The sequence below is a fragment of the Pelodiscus sinensis genome, chromosome 30, assembly GCF_049634645.1.
Source record: "Pelodiscus sinensis isolate JC-2024 chromosome 30, ASM4963464v1, whole genome shotgun sequence".
Classification (NCBI taxonomy): Eukaryota; Metazoa; Chordata; order Testudines; family Trionychidae; genus Pelodiscus; species Pelodiscus sinensis.
The window spans coordinates 2879827-2903051 of NC_134740.1; the positions used below are offsets into that span (position 1 = coordinate 2879827).

At 48.0% G+C, this 23225-nt stretch overlaps 2 protein-coding genes across 2 annotated transcripts; one reads left to right on the forward strand and one right to left on the reverse strand.

The window, feature by feature from the left end:
* Positions 1 to 1464: 1464 nt before the first annotated feature.
* LOC102456226 (olfactory receptor 14A16-like) lies at positions 1465 to 2412 on the reverse strand. Its single transcript, XM_006128282.3, has one exon. It carries the CDS (start codon positions 2410 to 2412, stop codon positions 1465 to 1467), a length of 948 nt encoding a protein of 315 aa, XP_006128344.2.
* Positions 2413 to 19470: 17058 nt separating this feature from the next.
* LOC102455982 (olfactory receptor 6B1-like) lies at positions 19471 to 22382 on the forward strand. Its single transcript, XM_006128281.2, has 2 exons — positions 19471 to 20364; positions 22326 to 22382. Exons 1-2 carry the CDS (start codon positions 19471 to 19473, stop codon positions 22380 to 22382), a joined length of 951 nt encoding a protein of 316 aa, XP_006128343.2.
* Positions 22383 to 23225: the final 843 nt, after the last annotated feature.

The following is a 23225-nucleotide window of genomic DNA, read 5'->3' on the forward strand; positions in this document are numbered from 1 at the left end:
ATTAAAAAGACTTGGACTTTTCAGCTTAGAAAAGAGGAGACCAATGAAGGATAGGATAGAAGTCTATAAAATCATGACTATTGTGGAAAAAGTGAATAAGGAAAACTTATTTACTTCTTCCCACAATATAAGCACTAGGGGACATCCAATGAAAGGAATAGGCAGCTGGTTTAAAACAAACCAAAGGAAGTTTTTCTTCATGCAGCACACAGCCAACCTGTGGAACTCCTTGCCAGAGGATGCGGCGAAGGCTAGGACTTTAACAGGGTTCAAAAAGAGCTAGATCAGTGGTCCCCAACCTTTTGGGGCTGCCGGGCACCCGGGTGGCGGGGCCGCTCACACGCTGGGCACCCAGGGGAGGGGCCACACATGCGCTCGGGGTCAGGGCCGCCTACGTGCCAGGGGGTGGGGCCACCCATACGCTGCGTGCCCGGAGCTGGTGCCACCCATGCGCCGCACTCCCGGGGCTGGCGCCGCAACTGTGCGGCACACCCAGGGGTGTGGCCGCCCATACGCTGCGCGCCCGGGCCCAGAACAGCCCATGTCCTGTGCACCCGGGGGTGGGGCCGGCCCCGACCACTCGACGGGCACACAGAAATGGCCCGACAGGCGCCACGACACCCGCGGACACTGTGTTGGGGACCACTGAGCTAGACAGAATCCTGGAGGTTAGGTCTGTCAATGGCTATTAGCCAGAATGGGTATGAATGGTGTCCCTAGACTCTGTTTGTCTGGAAATGGAGGACAGGAGAGGAATCTCATGAGGATTTCCTGTTCTGTTCATTCCCTCTGGGCCATCTGGCATTGGCAACTGTCGGCAGTCAGCACACTGCGCTGGATGGACCTTTGGAAGTTTTTCTTCACGCAGTGCACAGTCAACCTGTGGAACTCCTTGCCAGAGGATGTGGTGAAGACTAGAATTTTAACAGGGTTCAAGAAAGAGCTAGATAGATTCAAGGTGGTTAGGTCCATCAATGGCCCCATGTTTAAACACCATTTAGAAACACACAATTGACTTCAACCAGCCCTGACGCCTGACTAAATGGTGTTCTATGTTTTGAGAAACATATATTCCATGAAAATGACTCCCATCCTTTAACTGTGAAGATGATCCGCTGGAGTGGGACATAAGAACATAAGAACGGCCGTACTGGGTCAGACCAAAGGTCCATCTAGCCCAGTAGCCTGTCTGCCGACAGTGGCCAGCACCAAGTGCCCCAGAGAGGGTGGACCGAAGACAACGATCAAGTGATTTGTCTCCTGCCATCCCTCTCCAGCCTCTGACAAACAAAGGCCAAGGACACCATTTTATCCCCTGGCTAATAGCCTTTTATGGACCTAACCTCCATAAAATTATCTAGCTTCTCTTTAAACTCTATTATAGTCCTAGCCTTCACAGCCTCCTCTGGCAAGGAGTTCCACAGGTTGACTACACGGGACAGGAAATACAAATGTATATAGACACTAAGAAGTGAAAAGGCCCTTGGTGAAACACAACTTGTTTAAAAGTTTGCCTAGGGCGTCTTTTATCTCCTTGTTCCGCAGGCTGTAAATCAGTGGGTTTATTATTGGGGAAACCACAGTATAGAGCACAGCACCCAAGAGGCCCTCGTAGGGGGAAGACGCTGATCCAGGCCGTAGGTACGTGTAGATCCCGGTGCTGATAAACAATGAAAACACAAGTAGGTGCGGCAGGCAGGTGGAGAAGGCCTTATACCTACCCTGGGCTGAGGGGATCCTTAGCACAGGCGAAAAGATATGAAAGTAGGACAGAAATATCGAAATAAAGAAAAACAAGCCCGCCAAGGCACTTAAGACAACCACCACAATTTCGTTGGGGCGCGTATCCGCGCAGGAGAGTTTCAGCAGCTGCGGGATGTCGCAGAAGAACTGATCCACCACGTTGGACCGGCAGAAGGGCAGGAAGAAAGTATTCGCCGTGTGCAGCAAGGAATAGACGGAGCTGGTGAGCCAGGAACCGGCGGCCATCTTGGCACAAACCCCTCCGGTCATGATGACCCTGTACCGCAAAGGATGGCAGATGGCCACGTAGCGGTCGTAGGCCATGGCCGTGAGGAGAGTCACCTCCGCGAAGGCAAAGGTGATGCCGAAGTAGAGTTGGGCAACGCAGCCGGGGAAAGAGATCCACCGGGTGTTGTTCCAGGAGTTGGCCATGGACTTGGGGACTGCAACGGAGATGTAGCAGATGTCCAGGATAGACAAGTTGCCCAGGAAGAAATACATGGGGGTGTGAAGACGGTGGTCGAGGACGATGGCTGAGATGATGAGAAGGTTCCCCATCAGGGCAGCCAAGTAAATCACCAAGAACACCACAAAGTGCAAAATCTGCAGCTCCCGCTCATCAGAGAAGCCCAGGAGAAGAAACTCAATCACGGTGCTTTGGTTGGACATTTCCTGCTGTGGGGAGAAAAGTGGGAAGGTAAAAACAAAGGGTCAGGGAAGCAGAAGAGAAAAGAGGACGATATTATGTGCTTCTTCCATGGTCATATTCTTCGTTCTAGAATGAGCTTGAGTAATTGTCTTTTTCTAAGGTCATTCAGGTCCAAGAATAAGGGTATGTCTACACTACCCCGCTAGTTCGAACTAGGAGGCTAATGTAGGCATACCGCACTTGCAAATGAAGCCCGGGATTTGAATTTCCCGGGCTTCATTTGCATAAGCCGGGCGCCGCCATTTTTAAATCCCGGCTAGTTCAACCCCCCCGTGCCGCGCGGCTGCACGGAGTAGGTAGTTCAGATTAGGCTTCCTAATCCGAACTAGCTGTACTCCTCATTCCACGAGGAGTACAGCTAGTTCGGATTAGGAAGCCTAATCCGAACTAGCTACTCCGTGCAGCCGCGCGGCACGGGGGGGTTGAACTAGCCGGGATTTAAAAATGGCGGCGCCCGGCTTATGCAAATGAAGCCCGGGAAATTCAAATCCCGGGCTTCATTTGCAAGTGCGGTATGTCTACATTACCCTCCTAGTTCGAACTAGGAGGGTAGTGTAGACATACCCTCAGGGATTAGAGGAAAGTTATTCTCAATGAATAACAGGTGGCTGGTTTTAAACAAACAATGGATTGAGAGTAGAACCTTTAAAACAAACAAAAGGAAGTTTTTCTTCATGCAGCACACAGTCAACCTGTGGAACTCCTTGCCAGAGGAGGTGGTGAAGACCAGGAACTTAACAGGGCTAAAAAAAGACCTAGATAAATTCATGGAGGGTAGATGCATTCATACTTATTATCCAGGATGGGTAGGAATGGTGTCCCTCACCTCTCTTTGTCTGGACACGGATGACAGAAGAAGGATCACTTGATCCTTCCCTGTTATGTTCACTTCCTCTGAGGCACCTGGAATTGGCCACTGTCAGCAGACAGGACGCTGGGCTCGATGGATCTTTGGTCTCACCCCGTCCAACCGCTCCTATGTTCTTCTGAAAGATTTATTTGGGTACGTTTTGCCTGTTAATATTTTCTTTCTTGGTCCTAGAATGGCAGATACGTTTCCCAAACTTGTTTGCTCGTCCAAATGATTCACCCTCATTTACAACAAAAGAAAAGAAAATTCTCTGCTTCTGTAAATGTCTATTTCTATGACACTGTGGGACCTCACGTCCACAGAAAAACTGTCTGATTGTTTTCAGCATAAGCCCTCAATTACAACAAGCAGAACCTTCATAACCGTGCTTGGCAGAATTCCTTTTTTATAATGTCAGCAGATAACATCAGTATTAATTTGTACAGTTTGATGATCCATTTATATTTTCCCAGTTGCAAAAAAGTTATCAGTTTTAAGCATTTTTACATAAGAACATAAGAATCGTCATCCTGGATCATACTAAAGGTCCTACCAGCCCAGTGTCTTGTCTACTGACAGTGGCCAATGCCAGATACGTCAGAGGGAGGGATCACAACAGGGAATCCTCACGTAATCACTCCTCGTCACCCACCCCCAGACAAACAGAGGCTTAGGGACACCATTCCTACCCATTTGGCTAAGAGCCATTGATGGACCTAACCTCCGTGAATCTATCTAGCTCCTTTTTGAACCTTGTTAAAATCCCACTCTTCACTACATCCTCTGGCAAGGAGTTCCATAGGTTAACTGTGTGCTCCGTGAAGAAAAACTTTGTTTTGTTTGTTTTAAACCTGCTGCCTCTTCATTTCATTTGGTGACCCCTCATTCTTATATTATGGGAATAAGTAAATAACTTTTCCTTATTCACTTTTTCCACACTAGTCATTATTTTATAGATCTCCTTACATTTTTCCTTACATTCTTCTCTTGAAATTTTCACGGGCATGGGAAATTACTGGGGAGGGATGTCGTACAAAGTGTGGCTGACGATACTTATTTAATTACACTGAACATCAGAAAACAACATTTATAATTATTACGATACGACTTGTAAAATCACTTCAAAATATACAAAGCATATAGCCTACAATCAAAACTCCACTCATCTCTCTGGTTGTATTTTCTTACTTTGCCTCACTGTGGTTTTTCGATATTACTCATTGAAATATTTGTGTTGGTTTGGGCAGGTATGGTGAAATGAATATTTACTCACCTTTACCAAGATCTCTCTCATTCTTCCAAGCCTACTTCTAATTCAGAACGGAGGACAATGGGAAAATAATGAATAATTTTTATATATGCCACACACAAACCCTGGTTTCTGACATTTGGAAAGGAATCCCTCATTTAATTCTGCCTGTAGTGACACCCCTGAAAAAAATCTGCACGAGAAAAAAAAACACATATGTGCAATTTGTGTTATATCAGATTATCCTAATACGTTTGTGCTTTAAAAATTGCTGTAAGTGAAAACCAGAGGTGTTTTGTCCGCAGGGCAAAAATATCTTGCACCTTTCCATGCAATGAGAAGACCGATGTGATCCTTGATTGGCAACTGAACATTTTGGCTGCGGTTTTTAACACTTACCTGAAGGCAGCAAGAAACGCTAAAAGAAGAAAAACAAAAAAATCCAATAATCTTGAAGAAGTGCGATGTGCCCACGAAAGCTCATGACACCATCTATATGTTTTGTTAATCTATGAAGACCATGTGTTGTTTTTACAGACTAACTTGGCTACCCCCTGAAGCTTCAAAACTCAGAGTCACTTGTTCTATTCCTAGCTCAGCAATCAGATATTTACGCTACGTTTTTGAAAGCTGTCTAAGGAACCTTAATGACCAATGGCCACTAAATTTCCAGGAGATGGATGGAAAAATCTTTTCCTAGTATCGTAGAGTATCAGAACGGGAAGGGATCTCAAGAGGTCATCGTGTCCAGTCCCCTGCCCTCATGGCAGGGCCAAGCACCATCTAGATCCGTGGTTCCCAAACTTTTCAGCATCAAAAAGTTTCTGATTTTTGAAACCCCCCCCCCCACACCAAAAAACCCCTTGTTGAGAGAAAAAAAAAAGAACTGAGTGGGACAGCAATACTTGATGGGAGGGCTGGGTTGTCTCACCCCCCCCTAGAATTTCTTCATGCCCCCCAGTTTGGGAACCCATGGGTCTAGGTCATCGCTGACAGGTGTCTGTCCCCTACTTATAAATATCTCCAGAGATGGAGATTCCACAACATCCCTGGGCAATTTATTCCAGTGTTGAACCACCTGGACAGGTAGGAAGTTTTTCCTCGTGTCCAACCTCAACCTCGCTTGCTGCAGTTTAAGCCCATTGCTTTTTGTCCTATCCTCAGAGGTCAAGGAGGACAATTTTTCTCCCTCTTCCTTGTAACACACTTTTATTCCAAAGAAGAACGTGCTTATTTATTACATCAGTTAAATGAAAATAACTTATCCATCCATCCGTTCCCAACCAGCAACCTCCTGTTTTGGTCGCTGTCTAAGCATCGCTTGATACCACCTCCAACCCTTTGTCCAGTTTTCCAGATCATTTTGAGTCCTGGCCCTATCCTCCAAAGCATTTGCCACCTCTCCCAGCTTGGTACCATCTGCACACTTAATAAGCGTCCTCTCTAAGCCGATATCTAAACCATTGATGAAGACACTGAACAGAACCAGTCCCAAAAGCAGACCTGTATGGAAACATACTTGTTATGCCCTTCCTCCACCATCCTTAACCCCTTCGACTGCAGTTGTCAACATTGCCAGAGGATACCTCAACGAAGACTTGTTGACTTTCAAGGTACTCAACTATGTATGTTCCTTTGAAAAACCCAGGTGAAATGGATTCCACGAAACATGTTGCTTTCTGTGTTGAACGCTACAATAGATACCACACCCAAACTTACTCCCTCTATGAGCCACCAGGATACGGCCCCCTCATAATAATAAAATAATAATAATAATAGAGACTGCCTATCTCCTAGAACTGGAAGGGACCTTGAAAGGTCATCGAGTCCAGTCCCCTGCCTTCTCAGCAGGACCAAGTATCATCCCTGATGAATTTTTGCCCCAAATCCCTAAGTGGCCTCCGCAAGGATTGAACTCACCACCTCTGCTAGAAAATGACATGCCCAGAGCATAAGAAACCTTCTTCTTGCTCCCCAACAAATCCATGGACATGTCAGGGGTTCACCTACCCGACAAAATAATCTCCCATGAGCATCACATCTCAGACTAAGTCAACTGGCTTGTGTTCGGGCATTCCCGGTTGGGCTGGAAGACTGGCTCTAAAATCCAGCAACTTGGACGGATTTCGGAACCCGTTTCCAGGCTGAAAGGAAGTGTCTACAGCCGGAGTTGCATGAGCCCTCGTCTGTAGATGGAGGTTCTGAAACCTGCTTGCTGAGGAATTTTCTTGTCTTTTAAAAGGATATAAACCAATTCATGGGTTGTCAGAAACTTGGTGCTGTTTTTTTGGTGGGACAAACAAAAGCAACCGGTACACATGATACGAGTCCCATCTTACCTCCTTCCATGGGGCTGCGGGAACACAAAACCCAGTAGTAGACATCAAGCAGAAAGATCATTTTAAATGAAGACAGACGTGGGAAGGGACAGGGCTTTTTATATGTTGTAAGGTATTAAGGGTGAGGAAAGTTTATCTGTCCATCTGTCTGTCCATCCGTGCATCCATCCATCCTTCCATCCCCAGACACACCCATCTATCCCTCCCTCTGTCCATCTGTTGATCCATCCATCCATCCATCCATTCCCATAAGCATCCATATTATTCTCAAATCTTCCATATCTATCTATCACTGGAGATATTTAAGACCTGTCAGAGATGATCAAGATGGTGCTTGGTCCTGCATTGAAGGCAGAGAACTGGACTTGATGCTCTCTGGAGGTCCCTTCCAGATCTATCTACCTATCTACCCTACTTCAATTTTTTCAAACGGTTGCAGCATCTACTTAAATTCAACCGCACAGAACATGAACCATGGCAAATTATCCCACTAAAAGAAAACTGATAGGAAGACAGATCTGGATATCCATGGAGAAATAATTTCATGGTTTACATTTACTAGCGCTGAAATCGGAATCCGTGGAAAGCTAGGACACTTACCCGAGAGGACTCCTGACCACAGGGGGAGGGGTTCTTCCAGACGCTATCAATCTCTAGAAAGAAAACACACGACTGGAATAGATGCGCTCCTAGATCTCCCAGTGCCCCCCATACCTCCGAGTCTGTGACCAAAGAATTATCAGGGGTTGGTAACATTTTCACCAGAAAGGGGAAACTAACCTAAGATGCCGTGACTCAGAAATGGTTCAGCAGGCTGATTCTAGCTGACTTGTGCGCCAGTGAAACCAATCTGCACCCAGCTACCTGTCCTGTGGCCTGCCAGCCGCTTCAAGGGAAGGACATTTAACTAGCTCCCTGTGTCACATGGTGGGCCCCCGAGCCAGGCCTCCCTAGCAATGAGCCCCGCGCGCCGGGTGAAGGAGATTTATCCAGGGGGTTTCTCTGACGTGCACCAGGATTGCTGCTCCCTGGGGCTGGGCAGAGTTGAGAAGGGAGGACGCAGAGGGAAAATTCAACTCCTAGTGAAGAGAGTGAAAACTAGGAGGAGAGCTGAGGAAAAAAAACCCCTCAAATTCAACTTTTTCTGGTAGGAAAATGCGGTAGCAATGTCAATGCCACGCGTTCAAAAGTGTCTCCTCACAAATGTAACAACATTGGCTTAACCGTCATGTCTGTCTGCCGCCCCATCTAGCCTCATACCCCCATCTATCCATCTATCTGTCCATCCCCACACACCTCTATCTATCCATCTATCCGTCCATCCCTACACACACACCCTCTATCTGTCCATCTATCTATCCATCCCCACACATCCCCTCTATCTACACACACCCCATCTATCTATCCATCCATCAATCTATCCATCCCCTCACACCCTTCTATCTATCTATCTATTCCAAGACCTGAAGGGGCTATTACGATTATCTTCTGTCTGAACTTCTACCTACTACAGGCCAGAGAATTTACTCCTGTCAGTTGTCCAACTGAGGCCATTTAAAAGGAGATTTGGTCTTACGAGTCTGAGGGAGACTTTCAAACGAAGGGCTGGAGGCTAAAGATATCTTGGCGCCCACTGAGATATCCAGTAGTACCAGGGTGCCTCGTGCCCACTCAAATCTAGGCATTTTAGGCAACCAGGTGCTTTTGAAATGCCCGCTAGAACATTCAATGCCTTCACTATTTTGTCCCTTAGGGACCAACCCAGCTCCCGCCCAAATATCAGTTCATTTTCTCATTATGTTATTTGCTGCGATGGTCAATTCACTTGTAGGTATGTTAAGTAGAATTAAGCAGATTCAAGTCGTAGGATAGGTGTAAGCCAGATTTAAGTCGTGGGGTCATAGCAGTGTAAGATCGAGAAGTATGAGTGTGCAATAGGTCCATAAGGGAATTATGGATGGAACGCAAGGCATACAGGTGGAGGCCTGTAAGACTTTTGCCGAGCCAGACCAGGCCAGAGGCTTGCTATGAGTGAAAGAACAGTCCTTTGCCAATAAAGTCACAAGATGACTGTAAAAGATGTGCCAATACCAAAGGGTTGGTCCCACTTTGTGCAGAGGGTTGGACTTGACCTCTTGAGGTCTCTTCTAGCCCAGGGATTCCATGTTTGTATGATTCTAAGAGGATGCCACTGAAAAAAGAGATTACCATAGAACAACCCAATACCAAATACAGTCCAGACAGACCCTCCTCATACACTCAAAGGTAACGAGAACCCACTGCGCCTCCTAAAGATAAAACGAGGGTGCAGATGCCAAAGTGGTAACCGTCCAATTATGTGTGTGGAGGGCGGAGCAGTACAGAGACCGGAGCGAAGACTTGGGTCCAGGATTTCAGCTGAAAAAAGACTCTTTTCCCTGCGTCTATTCTATGCCCCCGTGATTATCGTCGACACAGAACTTAGCTGGAATGTAAGAACAAAAGTTGGTTGTTTTTCTCTCCTGAAAAATAAGTATAATTTTAGGTTTTTTTCCTTCTTCTTTCTTTCCTGTATCGACCCTTCCCCCACCCCAGGACAGACATCATATATTTATCCAATGAAATAATTAGCCAGTCAAACTCTAGTGCCTGGGTTCATTAGAGGTGAAAATTTAGCATTTTTGTTGGCTCTTCTACTGGTCCAACCTTGCCTTGAGTCAGGTGCCTTTGTAGCATGTTTGTAAAGTAGGTGCCATGTCTCCCTCTACTAGACACAGAGGTCTACAGTCAAGTATGGCTGCCATGTAATGGATTACTCCTTTAGCTCAGGGGGCAAAACTGTGTGTTTTTAGGCCACAGGTGAGGAGTTAATGCTTTGGGAAGGGTTTATTGTGTTTTCAAAGAAATTTCCTAGTAGTTTGCGTTGCTGGCGAAAGTCCACCAACGTGCCTAGGGCATGAGTGTGTTCCAGAGGTAGGCTGCAAACCACCATCCTGAGAATGCATCTTCTGGAAATCTATTTGGTTCCTGGAAAATTGCAAGCAACATTGTGACGTAGTGGGGGCGTGCTGTCTGCTCTGTGACCCAGGCTATGTCTAGACTGCAGGCTTCTTTCGAAAGAGCCTCTTTCAAAAGCATCTTTCGAAAGAGCCTCTTTCGAAAGAGAGCGTCTAGACTGCACGGAGAAATTTCGAAAAAGCGGCTTGCTTTTTCGAAAGAAAGCATCCAGTGAGTCTGGATGCTCTCTTTTGAAGAAGCCCTATTTACATTGAAGAACGCCTTCTTTCGAAAGAGGAACTTTCGAAAGAAGGCGTTCTTCCTCGTGAAATGAGGTTTACCGCCATCGAAAGAAAAGCCGCGTTCTTTCGAATTAATTTCGAAAGAACGCGGCTTGAGTCTGGACACAGGGGAAGTTTTTTCGAAAAAAGGCTACTTTTTTCGAAAAAACCCCTGAGTCTGGACACAGCCCCAGTGTGGTGTGGTGATGCCTTGCTGGTTGCTAGGCTTGGGTAGTGGGCTGTGGGGGACCTCCACTGGTGGCTATTTGTAGCCCAGCAGATGAGTCACTAGGCAAGGGTCTCCCAACCTGTCCGACAGGTCGCCTCCCAGGGAGAGAGACAAAAGGAAGAAGGCGGAGTGCAGCCCCTGGCTGGGGGACAGGGTTGGAAGAGTTTAGTTTCAGTCAGGGAAGCAGGGGAGAAGGAGCTAGGGAGGGGGGCTGGGATTGTAGGGCCCAGCCACCCCCCATCTCAAGGGGAGGCACTGAGGCCTCCTAGCCCAGTTCCTGTAACCAGATTACATCTGTGCTGTACCCTGGGGAAGCAATACACTCCCTCAATCCAACTGGCTGGCGGAATCTGTTCGTGCCACTACAGGGATGCAGGAGATTGGGAAACTCCGACGCGCCACCACGGACATGCCGATGGTAGGGCAAAGAAGTTCAACTAATGGAACTCGAAGGATGGCGGAACGAAAACGACCTGTGGAACCATTCCCTGAGGGAATAGCAGCCCCCTCATCTAGCTGATGCAAGCTGGTGTGTTCTGAAAGCAAGCCAATTGCTCGTCTGCCACCACGGCCCGTCAATACAGATGAACTAAGCGGTGGCCTAAAACGCCAAGATAAACGGCCATTGAGGGTTTTGGAGGCGGGGGTGCCGACAACGTGTTTCGCCAAGGGCTCCAGTTGCTGGCAGCTCGTCTAGGGCCGCTCTTGCTCGTCTAGGGCCGCTCTTGCTCGTCTAGGGCCGCTCTTGCTCATCTCAAGTCTTTCTTGCAAACCCCATGAACAGCTCACCCAGTGTTGAACGTAAAACGTTATATCCCACAAGTCCACTCAGTCCTACTTATTTTTCAGCCAATCACTAAGACAAACAAACTGGTTTACATTTGCGGGAGATAATGCGGCACGTGCCTTGTTTACAGTGTCACCTGATACTGAAAACAGGCGTTCGTATCGTACGGATGTAGCTGGCATAGCAAGATATTTACATGCCAGACATACTAAAGGGTCATATGGCTTCATGCTTCATCCACCATTTCTGAGGACACGCATCCATGCTGATGATGGGTTCTGCTCGATAACAATCCAAAACACCTGGCGCTTACAAAAGCTGAATTCCCTCAGGCTGAGCTGCCTCCCCTGTTATCCTGCGTGTCACTCTGCTCTCAGCACCAACAGAGAGGAAACTTGTCTCAGTCAAGATTAAGGGTGTGCATGTGTTGACCATGATATGATCAATTGAGAAGCCTAGGTTGATAGGTTCATCTTCTCGACTGCTCACAATTCTCCCCCTTCCCAGCTGCCTTTGTATCAGAGGGTATATCTACACTAGCCCCCTAGTTCGAACTAGGGAGGCTAATGTAGGCATTCGAACTTGCAAACGGAGCCAGGGATTTAAATATCTCGGGTTTTATTTGCATGTTCCCATCTGGTCGCCATTTTTAAATGCCACTAGTCCGGACTAACTGCCCGTGGCTACACACAGCAGTTAAACGGTAATTCGAACCAAGTCCTTAGTTCGATTTACCAGTTACTCCTCCTGGAATGAGATGTAGTTCGAATGCCGACATTAGCCAACCTAGTTCGAACTAGGGGGCTAGTATAGACATAACCAGAGGCAGCAAGGGGCAGGAGCAGGTGCCAATGCTAGGGGGAGCAGGCTGCAGAGCAGCTGAAGCAGCCTCTGTCCACTGCGGGCCCAAGCTCCCGCTGTATAGTTGTCCAGGAATGGGTGGCTATACCGTATAATGGGCACTAGGGAGCAGCAGAGGGTGGGGCGGGGGAAGGGGCAGCTATACTGTATAATGGGCACTAGGGGGCAGCAGAGGGTGGGCTGTGGGAGGGGCGGCTATACTGTATAATGGGCACTAGGGGGCAGCAGAGGGTGGGTGGGGAAGGGGCGGGTATACCGTATAATGGGCGCTAGGGGGCAGCAGGGGGTGGGTGGGGAAGGGGCGGGTATACCGTATAATGGGCGCTAGGGGGCAGCAGAGGGCGGGGCGGGGGAAGGGGCGGCTATACTGTATAATGGGCGCTAGGGGGCAGCAGAGAGTGGGGTGAGGGAAGGGGCGGCTATACCGTATAATGGGCGCTAGGGGGCAGCAGAGAGTGGGGCGAGGGAAGGGGCGGCTATACCGTATAATGGGCGCTAGGGGGCAGCAGAGGGTGGGCGGGGAAGGGGCGGCTATACTGTATAATGGGCACTGGGGGGCGGCAGGGGGTGGGCGGGGAAGGGGCGGCTATACTGTATAATGGGCGCTAGGGGGCAGCAGGGGGTGGGGCGGGGGAAGGGGCGGCTATACTGTATAATGGGCGCTAGGGGGCAGCAGAGAGTGGGGCAAGGGAAGGGGCGGCTATACCGTATAATGGGCGCTAGGGGGCAGCAGAGAGTGGGGCGAGGGAAGGGGCGGCTATACCGTATAATGGGCGCTAGGGGGCAGCAGAGGGTGGGCGGGGAAGGGGCGGCTATACTGTATAATGGGCACTGGGGGGCGGCAGGGGGTGGGCGGGGAAGGGGCGGCTATACTGTATAATGGGCACTAGGGGGCGGCAGAGGGCGGGCGGGGAAGGGGCGGCTATACTGTATAATGGGCACTAGGGGGCAGCAGGGGGCGGGCGGGGAAGGGGCGGCTATACCGTATAATGGGCACTAGGGGGCAGCAGGGGGTGGGCGGGGAAGGGGCGGCTATACCGTATAATGGGCACTAGGGGGCAGCAGAGGGTGGGCGGGGAAGGGGCAGCTATACCATATAATGGGCACTAGGGGGCAGCAGAGGGTGGGCGGGGAAGGGGCGGCTATACTGTATAATGGGCACTAGGGGGCAGCAGAGGGTGGGGCGGGGAAGGGGCGGCTATACTGTATAATGGGCACTAGGGGGCAGCAGAGGGTGGGGCGGTGGAAGGGGCGGCTATACTGTACAATGGGCACTAGGGGGCAGTAGAGGATTTGCAACTCATTTTGCAGAAGGTACCTTGGCCCTTTGCAAACCCTACTGGATTCCTATCTGCAACAGTAGATGCTCAAATTTGTCCATTGAACCATTTGTCCCATAACACTCATTGAACATCAATGTGACTAGGGCACCTAACCCAACCCAACTAGGTGCTTTTTTCCCATCCCAGGAGACACCCGTCTCCATGGGTCGGTGCCTAGCACCGTGGCAAATTTTTCCCTTCTCTTCCTCCCTGATTTTTCCACGCGTCACTGAAGGATCATGCTCTCCTTGACCTCACACAGGAGCGAGGAGGGGAAAACACCTTTACGATTTCGGGGGTGCTCAGAGACTTTGTGTTAAGGGGAGGGGTACGTTGCTTAGACAAGAAAATGGTGCATCTCTCCTCCAACTTGAAGAGATCAAGGGTAACAGTTGTACGACCCGTCCACTCTTCCTTTCAGGTTAGACGTTCTCCCTTCTTAAACTTTCCGTTTGCACACTCTTGGAGGGGTTTGGGAGAAGCGGTCCCTTCGCACTCATTAAAATTCCCAACAGCCGAGGTGCCCGGGGAGAGCCCAGCCTCTTCCAGAAGGCGTAAAGAATGAATCGAGAGAGTCACCTGCTCTTTCTTAAAACTACGCAAGGCTGTGTAAGCCATCCAGCTCAACAGATCTGAGAAACCGGTGAAGAGGAAGTCCCGCACCTTTTAGGTGAGTGCAACCTCTAGGAGAAAACTTCTGAGGAAGCGACTTCCAGCCAGGAGAAATACCTGACCCTAAAGAGGACACAGAGGTGGAAATCCAAAGGCCAGACTGTTGACTCCAACCAAGACTTAGGCATCAAAGTCATGTCAACCATGGGACACTTCTCATCTTGACATCTTAGGTGGCCCCATGCTGAGCCAACTGGCTTTTGTGCATCCCATTCGAGGGTCTCTCTCCCTCTAACCGTTCATTTTATAAGATGCCTGGGAGCGAAATTCAAGATTTCTGAATCCCAGGGGTTTTCTAGGTGTCTACATCCCGTTGTGCTTTGGGGCATCGGAAAACATGAAACACGGGTCAGTCCCTCATCTTCTTCCTTCTCTCCCCACTGCAGAATTTTCCGTCATGAAATGTTATCTGCTACATTTATTGAGGTACATTATGGACCTTCTATGTCCCTCATATACTCTGTCTCCCACGTAGACCACTAGGAACATTGCACACCCCGAGGAACGTTGGAGGTACGTGGTGATGGATGAATGTAGCTTACTTGAAATGTAGAAAGTGTTGTGAGAGCCTGAGTTAATATCGAATCTCCTCCTCCTGAGATGTTGTTAAATTGAAATATTTGGAAGATGCCAGCCTGGAAACCTAAAACTGAAGGTTTTGATATTCACTTCTGTGGTGAAGTTTAAAATTCTTGGGAAGATCTAGAAGTTTTGACTTGAGATTGGTTAGTTATCGAGACTGGAAAAGTCCTGTTTCTTGCTCAGTATTTTCATCTCCTTGGATTCTGTCTTTTTTGTGATTTGTGGGCATCTTTCTCTGCCAGAAAGTTCACCGATTGAACACCAAATCTGGCTGAAAAATATTTCCATTTCTGCTCATAATGTCAAAGGAAATGCGCATTGCTTTTGTCAACACTGTTCTCTGATTCCTCTCCCCCTCTCCTCCCTGTTTTTGTCCAAAAAAGAATACCCAATACAGGTATGCTGGTGATTCTCTAAAAAACTCAACCCAGCATTTTACATTTGTAGAAAGTTGCCAAAAAATGGCATTTGTTTTTTATGTTCCAAAGAAAACCTTTAGCGATTTCTGTGAAAATGGATTTTCGCTTTTTAGTGAATCAGCCTCTCTTATTTCATCACAGAACAAAACAAAGAAACAGGAAAAGTTCTGCTGAACTTTTTGTTTTTCCAAAGCAGAGTTACATTCAATGCACCTTTTAGAACGTGTGATGAAATTCAGAGCAACCTGGCAGACGGGAATTTACACCGAGTTTTAGACTAATGACTTCAGAAGAATTGGGACATCTGTGAGCATAGGGGGAGAACTTTGCTTTGTGGTTTTCTAAGTTAGGGGTACATGCTGTACCTACCTAAACCAGGAGTCTCTGCGCTGACAATTGCTGGACCACGGTTAGTCTTGGACCACAGAGTCCCGAGGCCAGGATATCAATGGCAAAAAGACCAGCAGCTAGAAGTGTGGTGATGGGGGGGAGCAGTTGTAAGCCCTGGTGGTACTGGGAGACATGCAGCAGGTAGAAGGGGGGGTCGGTAGAGAGGGCCGGTGTCCGACAAACCAAGGCAGGGCCAGCAGACCAGCTGGACCAGATGCAGGGGGGAAACAGAGCCAGTGAGGTGCTGGTGGAAGTGACCATCCCTGGTCTAGCAAATTTCCTAGTTTGGGACCAGTCAAGTTCTGAGTGTGCCGGACCAGCGCGGTCCAACCTGTACTGTCAAACAAGTCACATTTTGGCATGTGAGGGGTTGGAAAGTTTCTCTAGGTGCCTAAGAACCTTTCAAAATTAGGTCGTTAGACCCTGGACAATTTTACTTTGTGCCTAATCCCCGTCGTTCTCCTTCGAAAGTCCCAGCCTCGGTGAGCCGCTGTGATTGGTCCATAGTAGTGTTTCCCAATTTTATTTGGCCACAAAACCCTTTTCAGCTTGAAAGAATTTCAAGGAACCCCTAAGGCAGCCAAGGTAAAATTTGTTGAGGGGGAAAAAAAAAAAAAAAAGACAGACCCACTGACTCCTGATGTTTCTTTAAGAGGAGGTGGAGGAGCGTCGAGTTGTCGTGAAGCCCTTACTTTTGCGTCACAGAACCCCAGGCTTTCCACGGAGAACAAATGGGGAAACACTGGTCCATAGGCTCCTCAAAAAAAAAGTCTGAGGGCAGTAAAAAGCATTTTCTCTTAGCTGAAAGAGATACAGTCCTGTGGCCCGTTGGTGAACTACAGTTCTTCTGAGAAACCGTTTCGAGTTCCAGAAGTGTCCAGCTAGAAGTGTGGGATTCCAATTTCAGGATCTTCACCGTTGATGGAGATGTTTAACATCTGGTGTTTTCACAGGTATACGTGTCGATAGTTTTACTGGAAAGTTAAAAGAGGAATTTGAAGGTCAGGAATTTGTATAGAAGACTAAGTAGACTTGAAAGAGGATTCTTGTGACAGAGAATCATAAAACCATAGGACTGGAAGGGACCTCGAGAGGTCATCGAGTCCAGTCTCCTGCCCTCACAGCAGGACCAAGCACCGTCTAGATCATCCCTGACAGGTGTCTATCCAACATGCTCTGAAATATCTCCAGGGATGGAGATTCCACAACCCCTCTAGGCAACTTATTCCAGTGTTTAACCACCCTGACAGGTAGGAACTTTTTCCTAATGTCCAACCTAAACCTCCCTTGCTGCCGTTTAAGCCCATTGCTTCTCGTCCTGTCCTCAGAGGCCAAGGAGAACAATTTTTCTCCCTCCTCGTGACACTTTTAGATTCTTGAAAACCGCTTTCACGTCCCCTCTCAGTCTTCTCCTTTCCAAACTAAACAAGGCCAATTCTTTCAGTCTTCCCTCCTAACATGTTTTCTAGACCTTTCATCATTCACCTCGGTGCACATCAAAATATATTCTGCAGAAGGCTGGGGAAAAAAATCCACACCTGGATGGAAAAAAATTGAGAGAGCATTGGTGGTGACTAATGAAGTGGTTGGTCACTTAAGATATTGTCAGCTGCCACTGGCATCAGCGGTACTAACATGATTCCCACTGACTTTATTGATGAGAATGATGGCAGAACAAGAAGCAATGGTCCCAAGTTGCGGTGGGAAAGGTCCAGGTTGGATATTAGGAAAAACCTATTTCACTATTTTAAAGAGAAGCTAGATAATTTCATGGAGGTTAGGTCCATAAAAGGCTATTAGCCAGGGGATAAAATGGTGGCCTTGGTCTCTGTTTCAGAGGCTGGAGAGGGATGGCAGGAGACAAATTACTTGATCATTGTCTTTGGTCCATCTTCTCTGGGGCACCTGGTGTTGGCCACTGTCGGCAGACAGGATACTGGGCTAGAAGGACCTTTGGTCTGACCCAGTACGGCCGTTCTTATGTTCTTATGTACTAGGAGGGTGGTGAAGCACTGGAATGGGTTACCTAGGAAGTAGTGGAGTCTCCATCCCTAGAGGTGTTTAAGTCTCGGCTTGACAAAGCCCTGGCTGGGTTGATTTAGTTGGAATTGGTCCTGCCTTGGGCAGGGGGCTGGACTTGATGGCCTTTTAAGGTCTCTTCCAGCTGTAGGATTGTATGATTCTATGAATTAACAGGGTAAGAATGAATGAGAATAAGTGTCCGTGTGGCAGGATTGTGGAGAGAGGAGATGAGGTTGAGGGCAGAGGCAAAACATCTGGAGGCCCAATTGTGCAAAGCGACTCTGGGGCAAACATGAGGAATGTGCGATTAAAAAATGAGAAACGTCCAACTAAGAAGAGTGACTGTGTGTGTGATACCCAGATGAAAGTTTTCCCAGTGAATCATCGACAGAGCTACTGATTAAAAGTGTATAGAGGGTGTGTCTACACTGCGGGCTTAACTTGAAATAAGCTTATGCAAATCGAGCGATGTCAATTGTGTCGCTTATTTCAAAATCGCTTATTTCGAAACTGGGTGCATCTACACAGCACTTACTCTGAAATAGAGCATTCCTCCCCCGACTTCCCTCACTCCTCGTACAATGAGGCTAGGTCTACACTACAGAGTTTTTGTGCAAAACCAGCTGTTTTTGTGCAAAAACTCGTGGAGCGTCCACACCTCAAGTGCATTTTTGCACAAGTAAAATGAAAGAACAGAAGGGTTTTTCTGGTGTAGATATTCCTCCTTCTAGGAGGAACAACTCCTTTTTGCACAAGAGTTCTTGTGCAAAAAAATGTGCTTGGATGCGGAAGAGGGGTTTTTTTGCGCAAAACCAAGAGGAAAAAGCACAGGTGCCCTGGTGGCCATTCTGCGGATAGCTATCCATGCTTTCTTTCTAGAGATCATGCATGCAGTATGGATGCTTTTTTGCGCAAAAGTGCATCGCTTGTTCGATGCACTTTTGCAGTGTGGACGCGATCTTGTGCAACATGTTTTTGCGGAAGATCTCTTCCTCAAAAAGCTTTTTGTGGAAGTCGCCTGTAGTGTAGGCATAGCCTGAAGGTTTCAGGAGTTGAAGGAAGAAGTCCTCCAACTTGACAGACTTTCGACACTAGTTCATAATAATTGCCGGCTGTGCAGATGCATGGGAAGTTATTTCGGAATAGTGCTAGTGATTTCGAAATCGTGTTGCTATGTAGACGTTCCTTGAGGATCCTTCTCATCTCCACTGATGCCCTGGCGCATCAACAGATGCCGAGACAGCACGGCTACGTCTGCACTGGCATGATTTTCCGTTTTAAGCATTTCCGGAAAAGCATCCTGCCAATGTAGACGTGCTTTTCCGCAAAAAAGCCCCGATCATCATTTTCGCGATCGGAGGTTTTTTGTGGAAAACTCTACTGTGCTGTCTATACTGGCCCTTTTCCGCAATAGTTTTCCGGAAAAAGGACTTTTGCCCAGGAGCAGCATAGTATTTCCAGAAAAGCGGCTGATTTCTTACAGTAGATCGTCAGTTCTTTCCCGGAAATTCAAGGGGCCAGTGTAGACAGCTGGCAAGTTATTCCGGAAAAGCGGCTGATTTTCCGGAATAAGTGGCCAGTGTAGACACAGCCCACATGTATCGCCATATATTCAGCTTCTTCCAGCTCCTATCTGGGTTGTCCACCCCAATCCATACATTTGTGTGCGTATGTTTGAAAAGGGGAACAGGCTATCTAGCAATTCCATATAAGCGATCTTCACATCTTTGTCTGTTGAGATATGTATGGAGTAGACTTAGTATAAGGGCCCTCCTCTTTTTGTGTGCTCAGTCCTTTGGCTCTCCTCTCTAAGATCCCTGGAATGGTCTGATATTCCATCCCCCGAGGAACAGACTTGTCACAATACCGAGAGATACATGTCCACTATCCCAGCTATCAGTTATGATGAAACATAACGTTAGTAATCTGCGTGAAAACGGGGGTATACGTTATTGTCCCTATCGGGTTAAATGTTCGGCTCTGTATGTAGTCAAGTAACCCAGCAGAGGTTTTGTTTAATTATCTTTCAGGGGCTCGTCATGGCAAACAGAGAGTGGGGAAATCAAACCGTGAAGGAATTCCTCCTTCTAGGATTTGGGAATCTCCCGGAAGGGCAGACTCTTCTCTTCCTGCTGTTCCTAGTGATCTATTTGGTGACTATGGGTGGGAACATCCTCATTGTGTTGCTAGTGGTGGCCGATCGGCACCTCCACACCCCCATGTACTTCTTCCTGGGGAACTTGTCCTGCTTGGAGACCTGCTACAGCTCCACCCTCCTGCCCAGGCTGTTGGCCAGTCTCCTGACGGGGGACAGGACCATCTCGGTGGAGGGCTGCATCATACAGTTGTATTGCTTTGCTTGTCTATTAGCGACGGAATGTGGACTCCTCGCCGTGATGTCTTACGATCGGTATTTAGCAGTATGCCAACCCCTACATTACGTGGCGCTAATGAACGGTAGGTTCTCCCTCCAGCTAGCAGTTGGGTCTTGGCTAAGTGGCTTCATAGCCAGTACCAACACGGCCTGTTGGATGTCTCAGGTGACTTTCTGTGGCCCCAACAAAATTGACCATTTTTTTTGCGATCTCACCCCGTTGCTCAAACTGTCCTGCAGTGACACCAGGCTGATGGCTCTGGTGATCTTCCTGATCTCCATGATATTTATTCTTCCTCCATTTCTCTTAACCCTGACATCGTACCTCTGTATCATCAGCACCATCCTGAGAATCCCTTCCAGCACCGGGAGGCAAAAGGCCTTCTCCACGTGTTCCTCCCATCTCATCGTGGTCACAATGTTCTATGGGACCCTGATGGTTGTCTACATGATCCCAGATGTGGCTGAGCTGCAGGACCTGAACAAAGTGTTCTCCGTCTTCTACACCATCCTGACCCCCCTGGCCAACCCACTCATCTACAGCCTGAGAAACACGGAGGTCAAGGAGGCCCTGAAGAACACGCTAAAAAGACTGACTTTTATAGAATCCTAGAACACTAGAACTGGAAGGGATCTTGAGAGGTCGAGTCCAGTCCACTGCTCTCACGGCAGGACCAAGCACCATCTAGATAATCCCTGATAGATGTCTATCAAACCTGCTCTTAAATATCTCCAGTGATGGAGATTTCACAACCTCCCTAGGCATTTTATTCCAGTGTTTCACCACCCTGACAGGTAGGAACTTTTCCCTAATGTCCAATCTCAACCTCCTTTGTTGCAATTTAACCCCATGGCTTCTTCTCCTGGCATCAGAGGCCAAGCAGAAAAATTTTTCTCCCTCCTTCTTGGAACACATTTAGGGTATGTCTACACTACAAAGTTAGTTTGAACTAACTTTAATAGGCGCTACACTAGCGCTCCGCTAGTTCGAATTTAATTCTAACTAGCCGAGCGCTTAGTTTGAACTAGGAAAACCTCATTTTACAAGGATTAAGCCTAGTTCGAACTAGATAGTTCGAATTAAGGGCTGTGTAGACCCTTAATTCGAACTAGCGGGAGGCTAGCCCTCCCCAGGTTTCCCTGGTGGCCACTCTGGCCAACACCAGGGAAACTCTATGCCCCCCTCCCGGCCCCGGACCCCTTAAAGGGGCACGGGCTGGCTACGGTGCCCGTGCCAGGTGCAAGCCTGCCAGCACCCAGCCAGCAGACCCTGCACCTGGCACGGATCGAGCCACCCACCCGATGCTCCCCAGCCCTCCCCCTCTTCCCGGGACCAGGCTGGCGGCTCCCGGGAGCTTGCCCGGGACCGCAAGAGGCGGGCACCCGCCTGGGCTAGTGCGGACATCGTGGACCTTGTCCCAGTCTCTTTAGCCTCGATTCATATGGGACCTGTTCCCAACCCCTGATCATTGTAGTTGCCCTCCCCTCTCCCAGCCTCTCTCTTCCCCTCTCCCACCTCCTTTTCCAAGTCTCCCTCAGTTTTGTTCAATAAAGAGAGATTCTATTTTTGACCACATGTTTTCTTTATTTTGTACATCAGGAAGGGGGGCTAGGGAAGGGTAAGTGGAAGGAGGTGAGGGAGGAATGGGGTACGAGCCCCCGATGGGGAGGACTGGGCTGGCTCTGCAGGCTTCTGGGGGTGGAAGCTCTCCTGCAGCCCCCCAATTGCCCCCTCTCCCCAGATGGCAGCCTGCAGCAAGTGCAGCCGGTCTGATGGCTGAGTGCTGTGATGTGCCCAGTGTGGGCACTCTGGGCACTCCAAGCCAGGACTGCTTTGCAAGCGGGGCACCCCTGAGAACTGTCTTTCTGGGGTGGGAGTCGGGACCCTTTAAGCACAGCCCTCGGCTAGCCTGAGACAGCATCTCCACGCTCTAAGTCCTCCTCTGATGCCCTGCCGGCACTGCTTCCGGCCATCCTTAACCCCGCTTCAGGGTCCACTTAATGTGGACGCGCTAGTTCGAATTAGCAAAACGCTAATTCGGGCTAGTTTTTAGTTCTAGATGCATTAATTCGAACTAAGCTAATTCGAACTAACTAATTCGAACTAAGTTAGTTCGAATTAGCGCTGTAGTGGCTAGAAAAAGTAGCCCCTAGCATTTAACCAACTCCTGGGTCATATTTAAACTGTCCAATAGCATCTGCAGACCCCTGAGGTGTTATTTACTTAGCTATTCATAAGAGCCCACCCATCCAACCCATCAAATTTAATTACTAAACATTAACCTCAACAAGGGTAAGTGGTCACACCTAAACCAAACCACTGACTAGAGCCCCTGGCTATTCAGTGAGGTGTGGGTAAACGATTGAGTTCATGTCTAATAAATCCTAACGGGGGGGGGAGGGTAATTTTTTCCTTTTATTTAAAAAACAAAACATTTTGAGGGGTTTTTCCTTCCCCCGAGTTTCTACCATACATCTTTCAGGGGTTTTTCAGTAAAATGGGTCCCTTTATACACGGAGGTCAAGGAGGCCCTGAAGAAAGCGCTGAAAAAGATTGTGACTTTTATAGAATCTTAGAACATTAGAACTGGAAGGGATCTTGAGAGGTCATCGAGTCCAGTCCCCTGCTCTCACAGCAGGACCAAACACCCTTTAGATCATCACTGATAGATGCCTATCCAACCTGCTCTTAAATATCTCCAGATACGGAGATTCCACAACCTCCCTAGGCAATTTATTCCAGTGTTTCACCACCCTGACACGTAGGAACTTTTCCCTAATGTCCAACCTCAACCTCCTTTGTTGCAATTTAACCCCATTGATTCTTGCTTCTCAGAGACCAAGGAGAACAATTTTTCTCCCTCCTTCTTGGAACACTTTTAGATACGTGAAAATGGCTCTCATGATGCAATCCTAGCTACCGTTATAATCAATTGTAATTTTTTATAAGCATTTATTGCAAATCGCAATCACATGTGCATAACAGACACTTCACATAATAAAGTCACAGCTCAGGTAGGTGTGCTTAATTATTCATGCTGTTCTATTGCTTTTATCGTAATAGAGATGTAGCCGAGTTAGTCTGGTCTTACTGAAACAAAAGTCAGAACGATGTGGCACTTTAAAGACTAACAAGATGGTTTATTAGGTGATGAGCTTTCGTGGGCCAGACCCACCTCCTCAGATCAAATTATGGAAAAAAATTGGCATGACCATATATACCAAAAGGATACAATCAACCCTTTCAACCAGTGTAGGCATTGTCTCAACAAGCTTACTACCTGCATCCTGCTTCAAAGAGGCTTTAACACACTACAAAGGGAAGCCTCTGAATTGTTATTCATGCCTAAATTTGACACTTTACGAATGGGCCTTAACAAAGATGCTAATTATCTCATCCATTACAAAGATAGCTTCCTC